This window comes from Lissotriton helveticus, chromosome 5_1, assembly GCF_964261635.1.
Source record: "Lissotriton helveticus chromosome 5_1, aLisHel1.1, whole genome shotgun sequence".
Lineage (NCBI taxonomy): Eukaryota > Metazoa > Chordata > Amphibia > Caudata > Salamandridae > Lissotriton > Lissotriton helveticus.
Window position 1 is genome coordinate 1,229,582,089 of NC_136065.1, and position 18,986 is coordinate 1,229,601,074.

Genomic DNA, 18,986 nt, shown 5'->3' on the forward strand with positions numbered 1-18,986 from the left:
GGTATCTGGTGTTTGGAGTACATGTTGATAGAATCCAAGAGTTATCAGGGCAAAGGCTACTAGACACTAAGACTGATGCGGGCATAAATCTACATGTATTGCGTGTGCGAGGAATATTCTATGAATATTAATACAGTATTTCTCTTACATGGAGACATAAAGGCTAGACCATGACGGAAACTATTGATGCGATGCAGTAGCTTAGGAATGCAGAGAAGGAGGGCTGGACTGATAACTGGAAGCATAACATACTCCTGGCAGACTGGGAGGCAGAGCCAGGCCGGGCCGGGCACTGCGTGACAGGACGTAAGCGAAGGGTCAGGGATGCAGGTGGGGGCTGTATCGCTCCTCGGAGAGGGTTCAGGAGACGGGAGCTGAATCTGGTGTCCGGGCCCTTTTGAGGCCTAGAAACGGGGACAATTCAATGAATTAACGTGCACACTGTAAAATGTGGCAACGTAGGTTTACATAGGCCTAATATTCGTTGTTTTCACGAGGACTGGAAACTGGCATACTAGAGATGGACACAACTGTAATTGCGTCTTTAATCGATCAGAGGGGAATACATGCATATCGATCATGCACATATAGCATAAGATGGGGAACACGTAGGCACATACAACATGGCAAAATTTACTTTTCCACATTCCCTCCTTGTGCCCTACGTTTCCATCAGGAAACATCAATATTCATGATACCATCTATCATTTCATATAGCATCATTTGATCGTCTCGAATTGTCTTGGAACGGGATTTAGGACTAGGAATACAAGAGGTAGCGCACATGCCGCAAATCGCAGGGCCACATTGTATACAGAGGCAGCAACTGAATATAATCATTACTGCAATACCTAGGAATGACAATACTTTCCATCCCCAAGCAGATATAATACTCCAGATTCTGGATTCTGGTGTAACTGATGGGCAATTTTATGAAGTCTGGTTATAGCTGAATAAACAGACGGCGCGTTATTAGGAATGAAAATGCAGCAACTAGATCCGATGACTCTACATGCTCCTCCTCTATCGGCCAGTATGACGTCAAGAACGAGACGATTTTGGAGCACGACAAATCTCATAGCAGATTGCTCTTCAGTTAAGTTACCTAGAGCAGAAGTAGTCTCATTCACTACTGCTTCAAGGGTTCTGGTTAGTCTACGTATTAGCTTACTATTCTGGACAGGTCCTATAAAGAAGAAGAAACCTTTATTGAAGTCTTGATACTGTTCTAGAGTAGTTTCAGTTTGATCGACTATTGGGGACTCGATCTCCCTTCTAGGTCTGACGTGTACTAGATGTGTGTTTCTGTGATAATCAGATGGGGCTAGAAAAACTGGTGGCAGTAGGAAAGCAATATAACATGTTCCATCCCAATCGAGGGGCAGACGAACATATGCGGTCTGACCACAAACAAAATAAGAATGACGTGAGGCTTTGAAAATAGATTTCCCACTGTCACTATACTCGACAGTAGTAGTACAATCACTATGTCCTACATGTGCGGAACCATTCTTTCTAACACATAATTCGCCTTTGACTGGTAGTACTGAAATAGCAGGCAAATCTGGAGTAGTATCAGACTGAACATTCAGGACCATGAAATTCGAGGAATAATTACCTAAATCATATACTTCATTTTCTAGATCTAACCCTGTTCTATGGGAGAGACCTTGCTTGTCTGGAAAACATGTTCTATTCAGAAGGAACATATCAGTTGAGGATGACGTTAAAGTGGACCATGCTCCACACGAACCATTATGTGAAAACGGATAAGGAAAGAGTGGCAGAACTCCCTTCGGTGTCTGGAAAGGGGGAAGTCGACCACACACCCAACAATTAGTAGCATTGCTGGTCTGGTGTGAATAGTGTAACATTCGAATGAATGTATTATTTCGCATAGCAAGACGATAGGATAGCTCGTGAGGAGGCAGATCACTAAATGTGTGCTCTACTGTAGCATTAGAAGACATATGTACATGTGAAATTGGAAAACATAAATGTAAAGCATAACTTGTGCAAGTAACCATAAGACTCAGAAATAACAAGAAAAATAGAACGATAATACATCTTTTAGAGTTTTGACTAACTCTCTCACTGTGGGGGTCTATCTCATACATGTCAGGAACCTGTCTAACCGTTTCACCCGAGAGGGACTTAGACAATTAAACTGGCTGACTTATTTTACTAGACCGGAGTTTCTCTTTATACTCCTGCTGCGGAGTTTTCTCTAATAGAGGAAGCTTGAGTTCAGAGTCTGTTTTTAGGCAGTCTTTAGGAATAAGGCAGTCCTTAGCAAAAGTCTTTTCTCGTAATCCATGGAACTTCTTAATATGGCTCAGGTGGACCCACCCCTTCCTGCCTTCGAGTTTCACGGCGGTCCTTGTTGTTAGCAACACCATGCGAGGCTCCTTCCAACGGGGCTCCAGCGGACTTGAACGATCAAAATTTCGGACCAATACGTGTTCACCGGGAACGACTTCATGCGGTTTCACCTCGGTGTTGTCTGGAAATGCGGCGGCAACCTGTGAACGACATGAGTGTAGGGCAGACATCAAGGAAGCTAGGTAATCTGTCAGCATATTACTGGAAACATCTGTAATACTGCGGGGTCTAGGTGTACCCCACATGTTTGGGGGCGGCCGAATACGACCTCATACGGGGACAGACCTGATCTGGAATGTGCAACCATCCTCATATAAAATAAAGCAACTGGCAGGGCAACTAGCCAGTCTACACCTTTTTCTCTACATACTTTTGCAATGCGTATTTTCAAAGTCTGATTATGTCTCTCTACGAGACCGGCTGCTTCAGGATGGCGTACACAATGGAACTTCCACTGGTACCCTAACAGAAGGGAAACATGTTTCATGAGCTCAGATGAGAATGGCTGGCCGTTATCTGAATACACGACCCTAGGGAGTCCATAGCGGGGAAAGAACTCACGAACCAACTGCCTGGCAGTGGTCGCGGCTGTGTAATCTGGAACTGGATATGCTTCTGTCCACCTGGACAAAGCGCATACAACTACGAGGACATACTTGAAACCTCGACATCGCTCCATCTGAATATAATCCATCTGGAGGACTTCAAAAGGGTTGTCAGGAGGTTGGAATCCACCTTGTTCCACCGGGACACTTTTACCTGGATTGAACTGACAACATATCATACAGGTACGGACTTTCTGCTTGGCTGCAGCTCGTAAATGTTTGTTGAACCAAAGGTTCTGAATACTGTCTAACATAGCTTTTTCTCCTAGATGTGCTGGACTATGTGCGGTATTAATAATGACTTGAACCATAGAGTCGGGGAGAAACCATGTGGCTTTTCCCTTCGTCAACCATACTTGATCTGTCTGGACCCCTCCTTGTTCGGACCATTTCTTTATTTCTTCGGGAGTAGCATGTAACTGTATGTCTATGACATCTTGTGTAGGGTCCTTAACTGTCATACAAGTAGTCGGATCTGGAGTGAGTGTCTGTGTCGTGTTAACTGGAATGTCTGGAGTCTGAGCTGTAAGCTTGGCTGTTCGATCTGCTAGATCGTTACCTTGGGAAATGATGTCAGTGACTTTCGTATGTGCCTTGCACTTCATGATAGCAATTGCTGTCGGTAAATGTATTGCATCTAACAGAGCTTGAATGAGGAGACCATGCTGAATCTTGGTTCCATGAGAAGTCATGAAACCTCTCTCCTGCCAGAGCACTCCAAAGTCGTGTACGACTCCGAATGCGTAACGTGAATCTGTATATATGTTTACTTTCAGGTTCTTGGCACGTATGCAGGCTTGGGTCAGAGCAACTAGCTCTGCTGCTTGAGCAGACAGGGTGTCAATACGATGTGTCTCTATAACTTCAGTTTCAGTAGTCACTGCATACGCGGCTACTAGTTCTCCTGTACTTGTTCTCATACATGAACCATCCACATAGAGTGTCAGGTCGGGATTAGGTAATGCAATGTCTGTCAGATTTTGTCTTGGCTTTGTCATAGTGTTAACAACTTCCACACAGTCATGTGTGGCAGGTTTTGAAGTAACTGACGGTAACAGTGTAGCTGGATTTAGAATGTTGCAGCGTCTGATTTCTATGTGTGGCTGAAACAGTGTCAGTTCATAACCTGTTAAACGTGCAATTGTCAAGTGCTGAGTCTGTGTTCGGTTTAAAAGAACTTCCACGGAGTGTGGAACTTGTACTGTCAGGGAGTGTCCTAACACTATGGAATCACTTTGTCTGATAGCTAGAGCTGTGGCTGCAACTGACTTGAGGCACGCAGGCAAAGCCTGGGCTACTGGATCTAATGTGCTCGAAAAATAAGCACAGGGCTTGTACTGTCCTGCTTGATCTTGTGTAAGAACAGATAATGCAGTACCATCACGTTCTGTGACAAAAAGTGTAAAAGGCTTACTGTAGTTCGGTGTTGCTAGAACAGGTGCTTGACATAAGGCTTTCTTTAATTCATCGAAAACAAGTGTATGTTCCTGGGTCCAAGGGAGGACAGTCGATACGGCTGCCTCCTGTGTCGTTAACTGTATCAGTGGCTTGGCTAGAAATGCATACTGAGGAATCCATTGTCTGCAATAAGAAGTGAGGCCAATAAAAGCTCGTACCTCCTTCTGTGTCTTGGGCTGTGGGAGACTCGCTATTAACTGGATACGGTCAGGTGTCAACTGCCTACCCCACTTGGACAGTAAGTGACCTAAGTAGACCACTTGCTGGACACAGAATTGTAATTTGGAAGGAGACACCTTGTGCCCCTGCTCGGCCAGAAAATACAGAACCGTAAGTGACGCACGCTCGCAGTCACGTTCAGAACGGGCTGTGATCAGTAGATCATCGACATACTGGAGCAGGGCAGTGTCAGTTGGCATGTGAATATTGTCTAGTTGTCTCTTAAGTGCTTGACTGTAAATACTAGGACTTTCTGTGAAACCTTGAGGAGCTCGTGTGAATTTATAGCTCCTTCCATTTAAACAAAAACCGAAAAGGTACTGGCTGTCTGGATGAATGGGGACACTGAAAAATGCGTTCTTGAGATCGATAACTGTGAAGAACGTAGCTTCAGAATCAATGGCTGTCAAGAGTGATGAAATATCTGGGACTACTGGGTACTGCGGTATGATACATTTATTAAGCTCTCGAAGGTCAATCTCTAATCGATATACTGGAGGTGCATTTGGATCAGTACGTTTCAGGACTGGAATGATAGGAGAATTACATACATTGGAGTCAGTTTCTACAACCACTCCTTGAGCAATAAGCTCGTCAATAATTTTGGATAAGGCTGCTACAGCCTCAGGTGGCAATCTGTACTGTCTGATTCGTGGCAAAACTATACCTTGCTTTAGAGTCACACGATGGGGTGTGATATGCATACAACCTACATCAGTTGGACCTTGCGCCCATAAATGCTGTGGTACATTCAATAATCTTGGATCAAAATCACGTAATACATAATGACCTTTAAAGTCTCTCAAAAACAATCGGACCCCTTCTGGGGAGCAGCAAATTACTGCACCTAATTCTTTTAATGTCTTAATGCCTAACACATTTTCTGGACATAATTTCGTGAGTAACAAATCAGTAGTTCGGGACAATGGACCAACTTCTAGAGTAACTGGTTTCGAAATTTCATTAACAATCGGCTTTCCTGAAAATCCAAGGGAAACATTTTTAGAGCCTGAGAGTGGAGCCCCTGGAACCTCGTCATGACTGATGGTAGTCCTACTTGCCCCTGTATCAATCAAAAACTTTCTGTCTTTCCCTAATACTTGACTGTGTACATAGGGACCCTCTTGATCTACAGGTATCTCGATGAGAGGCAAGCCTACCTCCCTCTCTAGGCTGTTTCATGAATACTGCTGATATTCTGGATACTCTGTCTGGGCATACTGGTACATCTGCTGTGTAACATGCTGTGTTGCAGCGATAGGCTGCGGTGCTGGAACTGTCTGTTGTGCATTCTGTGGTGGTTGAGAAGTCTGTGAAACTTGTTCTTGTCTAGGCGGACGTGGTCTTTCTTTAGTTCTACCAGTAGCTATGTTGTGTTTCAGAACTGCACACTCGTTTATAAAATGACCTGGCTGTTTACAGTAATTGCAAGTCCCTTTAACGGGAGCTGCAGGATGACTGGCTTGATTCGGACCCCTCTTCTGACTGTCTTGTGGAACTGATTGTGCAATAATACTTTCATTTTTGTGTCTTTCATACGTCTCCTTTCGTGTTCTTGCTCTTCCCTGATTCTGTTCTGGTGATACTGGAGCATTTGTAACATCTGTGACGGAGTATTAGCTTGCCAACTACTTTCGACTTTCAATACTCGATTTTTAACTTGTGGACTTGAATTCTTGACCAGTTTGGTAACAAAAAGATGAGGGTACGATTCACTACTTGTTTTCAGACCACTGTTAATAATAAAAAAAAATTCGAATCTAGAATAAAAATCACTAGTGTCTTCATCTTGTTTCTGTTTACAAGCTGAGATTGCATCCCAATCTTCCTTTTTCGTGGCTAGTAACCTTGGCAAAACCTGTATCAATAACTCGGGCAATTCTTTAGCTTTACCCCCAAGACCGGTACCTGGTACTCGTGAATTATCTTCAGCTTCTAGAGCTGTCCAATCTATCTTTTTCTCTCCCACCTCCCATTCTTTTTCCTTGAGTTTTTCATATACCCCTGCGGGCAACAGGACCTTTAACATTTTAATGATATCAGGATACGTGTATTCTCCCATACGGAGCATGTCTTTTAATTCTCGATGGAACCCTGCTGGATCTTTGTCGTGACAGGGAATTAACTTTTTCATCTCTAAGAGTTCCATCTTTGTGATAGGGGTGTAAACAAATACTCGTTCTAGCTCACCACCCGCTGTCCTAACTGGGTGTACTTCTCGTAACGGATGCTGTCTATCTATGTAAAATGATTTACTTTCTGGAGGTGGGACATGAACAAAATGCGGATTCAGGAACGTTCGATATTTGTGGCGCTGTTCTAGAATGACGCTAATTAAATCGGTACCTAGACCTCTCCATCTATACTGGAGTAACTCGTTCAGAACATCATGTAACGGACCTGGATCAGAATGCTGTCCCTCATACAGTGTAATGAGGTGCTGGATCATATACATACCCACCAGTCGCTGCTCGGCTGGGGGCAGTTTCAGAAACATTTGTGCCACTATTTCGTCTGGAAAAGTGGTAGAATCAGTAGTCCATCGGACTGCTGATCGGGCTAGTTCTTGTTCATGCATTGTACTAAGTTCACTATAACCGATTCGTGATTTCAGAATGTGATCGGTACCTTGAAATACTTGTTCAAGAGAACCTTGTTCTGGTGCTGGAGGAGGGAAAACTTTCTTGTGATCTAGGCGTGAATGTCGGTTGGGAAGTCTAGTTCTACCTACATACGCTATTCTGGAGGGATTCTCGTTGTCTACCTCTTCATTATCAGAGTTGTCTTCTTTCTCGGTTACTTGTGCTGCTTCTCGTTTCTTGTGTAACTTTATTGTTTCCCTACGAATCTTCTTGTACATACTCTCTATACAGTTCTGTGTCTTGTGTCTTCCCTCGGCTATATGGTCACTCCACTTAGTCAGGACTTTCATTTCTTCCGGATCTTTATCCGGATAATCTTGTTCCCTTATTAAACAATTAATTAGAAACTTTAAAAGCATGAGCTGGATCTCGACTTTTCTTTGAACCATGGCGTCGCCAATACTTTCTGGATCTACTCCTGTACGGATAAAACGATATATTCTGTCTAGATATCCTTTCATATTCGGCAGGGTGTCTAAATATTCTGTCACCCGTCTTACACGCAATGAATACAGGACCATATCATCATCGCCTGAAACTGGATCATAACGGCATTCGGTAAGGGCTCGCTTGATATCTGCAACTGACTGAAGTTTGGGCGAACGCTGTAACGCTCGTTCATGTAGCTCGAGTAGCGTTATACGTCTGGGTTGAGGCGGGGTTCCAGGAGGACTTCCCCCCGCGGCTCCTAGACTAGAATCGTCGACGGGTATTGTACGTGCTGGGAGAGTGACTGATGTAGCGGGTACATGTACTGTAGGCTGGACCGGGGGTACCGTAACAGGTGCTGTAACGGGTGCCCCGGTGGCTGGAGGAACAGGAATTACATTATTTACGGGAGCAGGCGGGACAGGATTTGCATATGCTGGGACTGTATCGTCCAGATAGGACGAGAGAAAAATATCAGCTGCGGTCGGTTTGTGACGTAGCTTGATCGGAACTAATGGCGGCGGAAAATTACATGGTGCTTCCGGGGTTGCTTTTGGCAAGCCCTCGGCAAGAAGAGGATACATACCCTTAATAAGGGCATTTCTCTGTCTGTCTGACTGTTCTGCTTTAACTCGTTCACCTACTTCGATCAATTCCCTTTCTTGGGCTCTTTCTGAGGATTCCCTACTTAATTCTGTTTTTCTGATTTCTTTTTCGATTCTTCTATGAGATTCCTTGCGCCATAACTCGATGGCATCTTTCTGGGACTGTCTGGCTTTCTTTTTCCATAATGCTTCTTCTACTCGCATGATGCACTCGGCATTCCACGTACCTGATACGGGCCATCTATATTTCTCTTCTAATTCCTTGGTGTAATCCACCCATAAGTCTAGATATATTATGGCACTTAAGCCATGCTTATGATACATAAAATGACCTGGACTGTCCCTAGGCGGGACAGGAACTGCTTCCTCGAGCAATCCTTTTCTGGTTTTTAACTGACGTAACTTAGAGAATAGAGGCATTCTTTAGGCTGGAATCTGGACACAATACAATACACGATAAACACAATAATGACTGGAAAACAAATCACTCATACCACGACATTGAAAACACATTGAATAACATTTAAAATAACAGTTCGGACAGAATATTACCTGGTATACTGAGAACAGAACACATGAATTTCTCGAGAACGGAACTTACTAGAATGACTAGATGCACTGCTAAAACAGCACGAAACTTACCGGTCCCATAAAGAGACACGTCAGGACCCGCGTCCACCTAGGTGAACACTTCGTGTTGGATCTGCGTACCCAAACCCACGGACCAGAGACAAATTAATTGACCCTGTCTAGATACTACCCCAGCAACGGTACTCACCGGGCAGCAAGAACGGAAGGCCTCGGACTGGACTGGACTGCTACGACGACGGACTACGAACTTCGGACTTCAGTTACAGGTGGGCCTCCGGATACCTCGGACCTTGGACTCTCGGCTTGGGCTCTGGTCGGGACTCGCCGCGTTCCTCACCGCCTCGTCTGGATGCTGGACCGCAACCTCCGTCTCCTCCGTGGGCCTGAGGGATACTTGAAGCAGAAATATCTGCCGGTGCGCAGTAGAGTTCCGTCACGGCTGCAGAGGGTCAGGGGGCCTGCGTGGCTTCGCCGGCGCGTGGGGAAAGGGCAAGTCCCTGTTCGGGCGCCATTATGTGGTAAATAAATAATTAATTACCGGTACTATTTTTTAATTACAGTGAATGAAACAGGTAGCTCAATAAATAAGAGTCAGGATTCGAGGTATCTTGAGTCTACAGGCTTTAATCAGGCATAAAGGACAGGAACAGGACAGCCTGCAATAGCACGGGATGGCAGCTGCCAGGGAATGGGAAAGGACAAGGGGCAACTTTTAACATGGGTGCACAGTATATATATCAAAACAATTGCATTACATTCGATACAGTAGGCGTAGCAGTAGGCGTGACTCGTAGCAGTCGCGAAAGATAAGGGCAAAATGATGTAAAAAGAAGGCGTGTACAGGGCGTATACATAGACATGTGATGTAAACGTAACAGAAGTGTCATAAATGGGGCGGAAACATGGAGGGGGCTATGACTTCTGCGCTAGAAGAGGAGACTAAAGTCTGGAGTGTCAGAGCGACATGTACCTAAGGCATATCTGGTATCTGGTGTTTGGAGTACATGTTGATAGAATCCAAGAGTTATCAGGGCAAAGGCTACTAGACACTAAGACTGATGCGGGCATAATTCTACATGTATTGCGTGTGCGAGGAATATTCTATGAATATTAATACAGTATTTCTCTTACTTGGAGACATAAAGGCTAGACCATGACGGAAACTATTGATGCGATGCAGTAGCTTAGGAATGCAGAGAAGGAGGGCTGGACTGATAACTGGAAGCATAACATACTCTTGGCAGACTGGGAGGCAGAGCCAGGCCGGGCCGGGCACTGCGTGACAGGACGTAAGCGAAGGGTCAGGGATGCAGGTGGGGGCTGTATCGCTCCTCGGAGAGGGTTCAGGAGACAGGAGCTGAATCTGGTGTCCGGGCCCTTTTGAGGCCTAGAAACGGGGACAATTCAATGAATTAACGTGCACACTGTAAAATGTGGCAACGTAGGTTTACATAGGCCTAATATTCGTTGTTTTCACGAGGACTGGAAACTGGCATACTAGAGATGGACACAACTGTAATTGCGTCTTTAATCGATCAGAGGGGAATACATGCATATCGATCATGCACATATAGCATAAGATGGGGAACACGTAGGCACATACAACATGGCAAAATTTACTTTTCCACACTGCCACTCCACTCTGCATACCTTGCCCTGGCCAACTTTGAAAGAGGTGGGTCTCTGATGCCTCTCCCGTACACTTCACAGACTACAATCCTTCAGGTCTTTTTTTTAATAAAGTAATTTCCCGCGATCCTTCACATATTTTCATGGTTGTCTATCACAGCCAACAACCGTTCCAAACGTTTTTGTTCCTCCTGATAAATCTTGCAGTGCATGCCAGGTTCTCCAAAGAGTTGAGTTTGTCACCATTTTGTAGTGAAAATTCTGCCTCACTTGAATAAGTAACTGCCTTTATTACTCAACTCTGCACAGAGACAGAAACTGCTCCCTCTGCGTTGGTGCTTTGGGTGTTAATCCCCCTATTAAATGGATTTTGTGATAAATTGTTGTTTACAAATGTTTTCAGTCGCATATGTTGAGGTGTGTACCGGATTTCACTAGGAATTTTTACACACACTCTCTTCCTCTCTCTGTTTTGCAAGGCTTTAAAAAAAAATGTTCACAAAGTAATTTGATTTTCCTCACTTTGTACCCATACCAATCCCCATTCCTCTTACTTTCCACTGCCCATTAGCCCTTCTTGTGCACCCTGCTTGTTGTATAATGTATTTTAACATTATTTACCAGCATGATTGTTGGGAAATCCGAAGCCCACACCCCCCAATCTTACTGAACAAGCAATGGCATTATTGTTTTGCTGCACACAACAGCAACACCACAACTTTAATTCTCTTTGTGTTTCTGTAGTGCTGTAAGTCATTCAAATGTCATAACAGCACTCTTTTATGAGGACAAATAAAGCTTGGTGGTGTAAGTAGTTAGAGCAAGGAAAGTGGTGTGCTGGAAAAAGTGAGGGACCTACATGCTTCAATGCTGCAATTGGGGAGGGCACCACAGTCTGGCACATTAGATTTGGTAGTGAAAGCACTAGCTACTTATTTGCATCATTTAAAGTTACACCACCATGGTGGTAATTTAATTTAGTGCATTTCTGATTTGTTTCTAGCACGACAATCAACATTAACGTTTGCCTCTGAAGCAACTGGAGATGGTACAGTATGGAATTTCAATTATTGTTTAAAAATGATGTAAATATGTGGATAATAATATTTATTTATGTTCTGTCTTGCCTATTGCTGATTTTTTATCAAGCCTGTATATGCTACTCAATAAAAAGCTGTGATGCATTTGGCATACAAGCATTGCTTATTTAAATGTTTTTTATCAATGAATAAATAAATCAATTAAATAAAAAAAATGCATATTTTGTGCAGGAGGGAGTAGTAATGCTGTTGTCCAGTGGGGCTTCTCTTACATGAATTAGTGCCTGCAAGAAATTGGGTTATTAGTTTAGAGTCAATAATTTTTAATATGCGGGAATGCATATGGTACACAGCCCAGCTGCCTACATCAACTTGCCGGCATAGTAGACTCATTGCAATGACACAGCATCTGGGCCTACATCCCGGAGGACGACCCCGCGTAGGCAAAAAGAACTAGAGGAACAGCCCCGCCTGTGCCATGACCTCCGCCTTTTATCAAGTAACAACAAGAAAGAAGAAGAAAAAACAGAACCCCCCCCCAGCCCTCCTCCCCCAAGAACGACCCCCGCTTCTATCTGCGCTGCTCACTCTCCAGGATCCATCTGCTCTTGCCAGGCAAAACTCAATCCACGGGCTTAACCCGCTCTGACTCTAAAGGAATGAGTTGCAAGATCTACAGATACTTCGGGCAACTTACTTCTCAGAGGTCTCTGGATAGGAGCTGTAAGAACGGGCCCCAGAGTTTAGCATATTAAGAACCCTTCCCATCCATTCCCAGCGAGAGTTGTTCCATTGCTAGAATGTGCCAGAGTCTTTGAAACCAGTCTCAAGAGTCAGGTACAGTCGGAGAACTCCAGTGCGCCAGAAGAACCTGCCTCGCAGCTAACAAAGCCAGCGCAATCTGTCTACCCTTCAGCGAGCGCAGGGGAAAAAACCTAGGGTGGGGAAGCCCCAACAGTGTATGCTCCGGCATCCGAGGGAATGTAATCTGAAACGCAGCATCTAACTCATCTAAGATCGTGGTCCAATACCTCCCCAACTTCGGGAAGTGCCATAACAAGTGCACCAGTGTCCCTGAAAGACCTCACCCCTGCCAGCAGAGGCCCGACCTGGTGACGTCCCATGCTCTAACGCGCGCTGGAGTGTAATACCAATAGGCCGCTACCTTGTAGGCCGATTCGGTGCCCGCCGTATTTGAGGCTGTGTGCTGTGCGCAATAGAAAACATGCTCCCACTCTTTTCTCGCCAACGGACGCCCCAACTCCGTTTCCCATCGGACTTACACGGGCATACGCTGCCTTCGAGGCTGGCTCAAAATCATCGCATATAGCTCCGAGATGAGTCTCCGGTCGTCTTTCTTGCAGACCAACCATTTTTCAAATGCCGTCAAAGGCCGGGAAATGGAGGCAACATTGGCTGGTTGGGTCACCCAGTGTGCCACCTGTGAGTAGTGAAAAGCGTCAGCCATCGGCAGTTGGAAGAACTCCATGCGTAGCTGGGTGAACGGAATCAGGCCATCTAAGTCAAAGAGGGAACCCACCCTCTTACAGACTTCCTCTCGCCAGCGATGATAGACTGAGGACGTGTGGCCCGGTGGAAAATCCAGGTTGTCAACGATAGGGGACATTGGGGAGGGGAACGTAGTCCACCCCTTATGTTGCGCCAGCTGATCCCATGCCTTTAGGGTCGGGGAAGTCACCGAGGAGGAATAAAGGCCCCAGGCTCTATGCTTGTGTGGCAAACACAACTCCCGCCAAATATTACAACCTGCCACTGTCTGGTCCATAAAGTTCCAATGTTTACGAGACAGGGGCCCATTCCATTTGACTATGTAACTAAGGCAAGAGGCTTGAAAGTACGCTATCAGCAGGGGAAAGCCCAGCACCCCTGCCACCTTCGGGGGTGATCGCTATGGACAATGCCTGCCGCGGCCGTTTATTGTTCCATAAGAACCTATTGAGGAGCCCCTGCAGCTTCCGTAGGGTGCCCTGCGGAGGACTCAAAGGTAGCATTTGAAAGAGGTACAATATGCGGGGGAGTACTGTCATTTTCAGAGCCGCCAACCTCCCATACCAGGCCAAATTAAGACGGAACCAGTCCGAGAGGGGTTTGGTAACGTCGAATATGAATGTATGTAAATTTGTAAACAAATGAAATTTTGAAAAGAAATGTTAAATGTGATATGGTCTATGTAGATAAGTAACGTATCATCCACAATTGTCCTTTCACAGTTACCCCTGACGAAGGGCTGGATGGCAGCCCGAAATGCATTGGGTCCGAAATAAATGAATGCTGCTCTGAACAATTTGGTGTATTGGGATCTTATTTTTAAAAGAAGTCCGGATGGACACATAAAAATATGAGAAGTTACCTAAATACAGTATGAAAATGTGTGTACTTGATGAATAAGGAAGAAATAATGACAAACATGATTGACAAATATTGAAGAAATACATAGACAAAAATTGAACGGTTTAAACTAAGATGGATTTGAAATCCGCGCAACGCTGTGCACCTCGGAGTGGAGTGTGTATCCGCGCACTCCCCAATGTTGAGGTGCTTAACGTTTGGAGCATAAATGGACCCTGTAGTAAACTGCGTCTCCCCCCATTGCACACGAACAGCCAGAAATCTGCCTTTAATGTCCACCACTTGGGAGATAATTTTGCAATGCGCTCGTGCACTAAAGAGAATGGCCACCCTGTTCTTTTTATTCGGTCCCGAAGACCACAGCTGGAGCGGAAAGCGATTGTCTGCCATGCGCCAGACATCCTTCGAGAGGAGATGGGTCTCCTGTAGCAGGCACACACTACCCTCTGCATTTTCCAGGAGAAATAAGATAGCAGAGTGTTTCACTGGACTATTGAGGCCCCTGACATTGAGGCTCACTACCTTCAAATCTCTACTCATCGTGTCAATCAGAGGAACAGATCACCTATGCACATTCCTATTCTAGAGCTCCTATTGTACCACATTGCCCCAACTGCCCCCTGGATCCTCGCCTAGATCCCCTGAAAGCTGATGCAGAGCCCCCAAAACAACCCCAAACCCCAAACCCCCCATCCCCCACCCCATCCCCCGCACATGAAAACCCAGAAAAACACAAGATTCAACATTCACATTAGAAAAGAGCAAACAACAGTCCGTTAAATAGGCCCCAATAGCAGGGGAACATGGCACCAACCTCCCACTCTCCCAGTTCCTGATACAGGACTCGTCTCCATCCAAGGACATAAGGGTGTCACCGAACTGCATCAAGTAAACGGTCTCCTCTGGCGCCAGGTACTGGCCCAGTTAGTGCTAAGCCAAGCCATCGGGCCTCAAGAGACCCCAGACGCATCGGTGACCAGGGCCACAGAGGCAACCACAGCCCCTCTCTCCTGCAGGCTCGTTGACAAGTCAGGCTTTGTGGCGGAAGCAGGCTTTCCAACTTGTTGCCACTCTGCGGAGCGCCTGCGCTGTCTGCTGGGCGATCTACCTTCTCCAGACATGGGAGCGGCCCGCTCCAGTCCCAAAATGTCGAAGGCCGACTCCAGGGAGTGGACCTGAACCAGCTTGCCCTTGAACTTAAAAATAAGCCGGAACGGGTGCCCCCACGAGTAGGGAATGCCCTGCTCCCTCAGGTGATTAGTGATGGGCTTGCATTCCCTGCGCTTGACATGCGTGGAAGACGCCAGGTCCTGGAAAAATGCAGGGTGGTGGTCGCGGAATTGGAGGGGATTGAGATCACTTGCTTTCCGGATGATCCTTTCTTTGAGCTGAAAGTCATGCAGACACACCAATATATCAGGGGAGGGGCCTTGGGCTCCCTCGGCAGACCCACATGGTGGGCACGGTCCAATTGAATATCTTGTAGGTCCTCCTCATCTAGAATCTGACGAAAAAGGGCTCCTAAATACTCGTGGAGATCAGTCCCCTCGTCCTTCCACGGAACAGCCCGAATCCGGATTGTATTTCGTCGAGATCTGTTCTCTAAGTCCTCGGCATGCGCCTGAAGGTCCAAGTTCTGCTCCGTTCGGCAAATCACATCTTGCTGGAGTTGATGTATTTCCTCCGCTGTTCCCAGATCATGCTCCTCCAGTGTCGCCACCCGCTCCCCCACAGGGTCCACATCGCGCCTCATCTCCCTCAGGTCAGAAGTAAGCTGGGAGCGCAGTTCTTAAATATCCTCCTTAATGGCAGAGAACAATTCTAGCATGAAGGCCTTGGTTGCCGGTGCTTCTCTATCATCAGGTCGTGGGGACTTATCAGCAGCCGGCGAGGCCGACTGCCCTGTCACCTTCTGGGGCATATCCTTCGGGGGCTTTTTTTTGGGGTTCTGGCAGCTGCCATCATGCCCCTTGAGGGGCCCATGCCTCAGCACTGAAGGCTATGCAGGAAGCGTGGCTACCGGACTGGACCCCAGCCAAGAGCCCACACCGTCGCCCCCAGACACAAGCCCGGCTCCACCGAGGCCCCCAAAGTGGGGCGGGGGGGCGAGAGGGCCGTTCTACCCCGTGTCTGAAAGAGCGGATAACGTCTCAGCAACCCAGCAGCCCGCCCAGATCGCCGCGGTCCATCGCCGCAGGGAGAGGGCCAGCACAGTCAAGGGCAGTACAATAACAAACCTCCTGCCCAGAGGTATAAGCTAGCGGCGGACTCCCTGCCCCCAAACTCTCAAGGCCGCAGCTCCCCGGACTCAAAGCAGGGGCGAAAGGCACACTCCCGTCGGGGGCCGTTCACCGGGAGACCCCAGCCTCACTGCGCAACAGCAGACTACTCTAGAAGGCTAAGGCCTGCTCTTTGCGTTCTCCTGTGGTCTCAGCCGCACCACGAGGCAAGCTGTTAGGGGCATCCAAAGTGTCCACCGACCCACACAGCATAGCGTCCACTACCTCAGCCACCACACGACAAGGCCTCCCTGTCGATTCGCAGGTCGAGAAGCAAATATGCAGATCACTACTCCCGGGCCAGGCCTCTCTCAGCCATCCATTGATGTGCTTGCACAGGCGCCCAGGGGGAAGGGAACAGAAATCTGCTGTCGCTGGCTGGGCCCGCCGTCAATCCCCAAGAATCCCGCCCCTCCAGGCCACAGGGCCCCTGAACTAGGAGCTGCTGGAAGCACCGTGTGCTGGCCGCTTCTGTTCTCGACACCGGGGCCTCAGCGCGCAACATACTCGCGCCGGCCCCGCACCAGCGGCCGTCCTGCGGAACGAACCACAAGCCTCTCTGGGGCCCCCCCGTACTCCTCACCTCGCTCTAGGGTAGAGGCATCCTCAGCCACTGCCCGGAGCCGCGCAGCGCGGGAGAACTCGCCCGCCCCGTGGGGGTCTCAATCGCTGCTGCCACCCCAGACGTCCAGGCCTCCCACCCTCCTCTAGCCAGGCCGCCGCTTCACTCTACCGCAGGCGCCGCTCCTGACTCAACCGCGGCCGCCTGTCTCCTCCGCAGCCACAGCCACAGCCTCAGCACCACTCCCCTCTCCTCTGAGTTGGGGCCAGCAGCACTCGACCACCACATCGCCGATCCGGTAGGTGCAGGCCTCCGCACTCTCCTCGCCGGACCCAGAGCCGGTCAGGGCCTCACCATTCCGAACCACTCCTCAAAATAGTTGCCCCAATAGTGTCTGGGCAACTGGGGGACACCGTCGTGCGCCTTTGCTAGCGTAGATGGGCACTAGCAGGGGCGATTTACAAACCTTAACGTCGAGCGGTGCCGGAGGGACTGAAAAGCACGTCCTATTCCGCTGCCATCTTGGCCACGCCCCTGGGTTATTAGTTTAGAGGGGTGAAGACCCCATTCAAATAGTAAATACATTTCTTGTCAGGGTGAGCCACAAAAGTCATTAAATAAACCTGTGGTTATTCCTCTGGTAGCATGGCACTAAACCAGCCAGGCTTAACTTAGAGGCAATGTGTCAAACTATTTATGCAGCACTCAAACAGTATTAAAGTGAAAACTCAACAAAAGAAAAATAGAGTTAATATGAATACATAAAATGATACAAAAATGACAACATTCTAGCATGTAGAATGTGTTTTTCAACTAGGGAAAAGTCACAAATTCAAGCCTACTGCAATTAAATGTGGGTCTGATAAAGGGACCAGGCTAATCTTGCTGAAGAGTTACAGTCTCAAGTCCGTGCAAAGAGTTCTGTTCACTTTAGAAGGGGCTATAAAGGGGGCTCTGTAAGCGTGAGGAGCAGTTTGGGCATCGCAGATGGTCACTGTTGTAGCAATAAAACCTGGTAATTCCTGGAGCTTTGTGGTGGTCATCTCGGGCTGTCATTGTCGACATGAAGTGCAAATTTCACATTGGTGGTTGTCATGGATGGTTACTGTCACTGCAAAGTTCATGTCCTGCTGGAGCATCGCATTGGCAATCATTGCAGGCGGTGGATTTTTGGTGCAAAGAGGTCCCTTTGTGCCACAAGGAGCCCAAAACATCTGTATCTTCACCTTTTCTTCAGGAGGAGTACTCTCTGATGTCAGTCCAGGGTCCAGGAGCTGGCAGGCACCTCTTGGGGATCAGGACTCACATCAGCAGAGGCCAGCAGCAGGGCTCTAGCTGGGCCAGGCGAATGCAGTAGGTGCTGGTCAGTTTGGTCCCTGTGGCTCAAAGGGAAAGAACAGAAAACTGACCCTTGGAGTCACTCTGGAGAGTGAGTGTTCAAGGAAATCCGGTCCACTTTTCCTTCTTCAGACAGGAGGGCAGGGCTTCTTCTGTATCTTTCACAGGTCTAGGAGTGTTCTGATGGGAGGTTCTGAAGATGCCACATTTATACCTGGTGCCAGGGTTTGTGTGGTAAATTCCCTGGCATACTCCCAAAATTCTTTCTGATTAGTTCTTCTCCTTCCCCTGGGTTTGGCTTCAAACTGTCTTGGATTGAAAAAGGCAAGAGAAGGTCTAGTGTCAGGTTCTTTTGTGTGATGCAGGCAGGGCCTTTTGAAGTATAATCAGGGTAGGGCACAGCTCCTCTCCAGCTATCCTATCAAAAAGACCCTCTTCCTCGATGAAAAGGCATATTTTGTCTCAATGACTGAAAGCAATATACAAAACACCACCGGAAGGCCATTCACAGTCATGTGATCCATGACACTGGCAGAAAGGTACAGTTGGTCAGGCAGAAAAATTCCAACTTTCTAAAAGTGCTGTGGCAAAAAATGATGAACGCATGCTAAATTAATCAAACTTTCTAAAATTGCCATTTTAAGAATAGTAACTTAAAATCAGACTTTACCAATAAAGAGGACTTTTTTTAAGTGCACTTATTACTTATTAAGTCTAATAAGCTAATCTATGGTTAGCCTATTGGGGAAATAGCTTTTCAATCGTGAACAATAGATTTAAGGTTTTTACCCTGTCGGGGCATTCAAAACTTAAACTCCCATGTCCTAATGTCATAAC

General features: G+C 47.1%; 1 protein-coding gene across 22 annotated transcripts in view; it reads left to right on the forward strand.

Annotated features, from left to right (window-relative positions):
- Positions 1–18,986, forward strand: part of LOC144755239 (scavenger receptor cysteine-rich domain-containing protein DMBT1-like) — a 593,569-nt gene that overhangs the window by 112,678 nt on the left and 461,905 nt on the right. For all 22 annotated transcript variants that reach the window (XM_078643959.1, XM_078643958.1, XM_078643963.1 and 19 more), the window contains one exon: positions 11,564–11,608. In XM_078643959.1, coding sequence (XP_078500085.1) covers positions 11,564–11,608 — 45 coding nt within the window. The remainder of the gene's footprint in view (positions 1–11,563; positions 11,609–18,986) is intronic.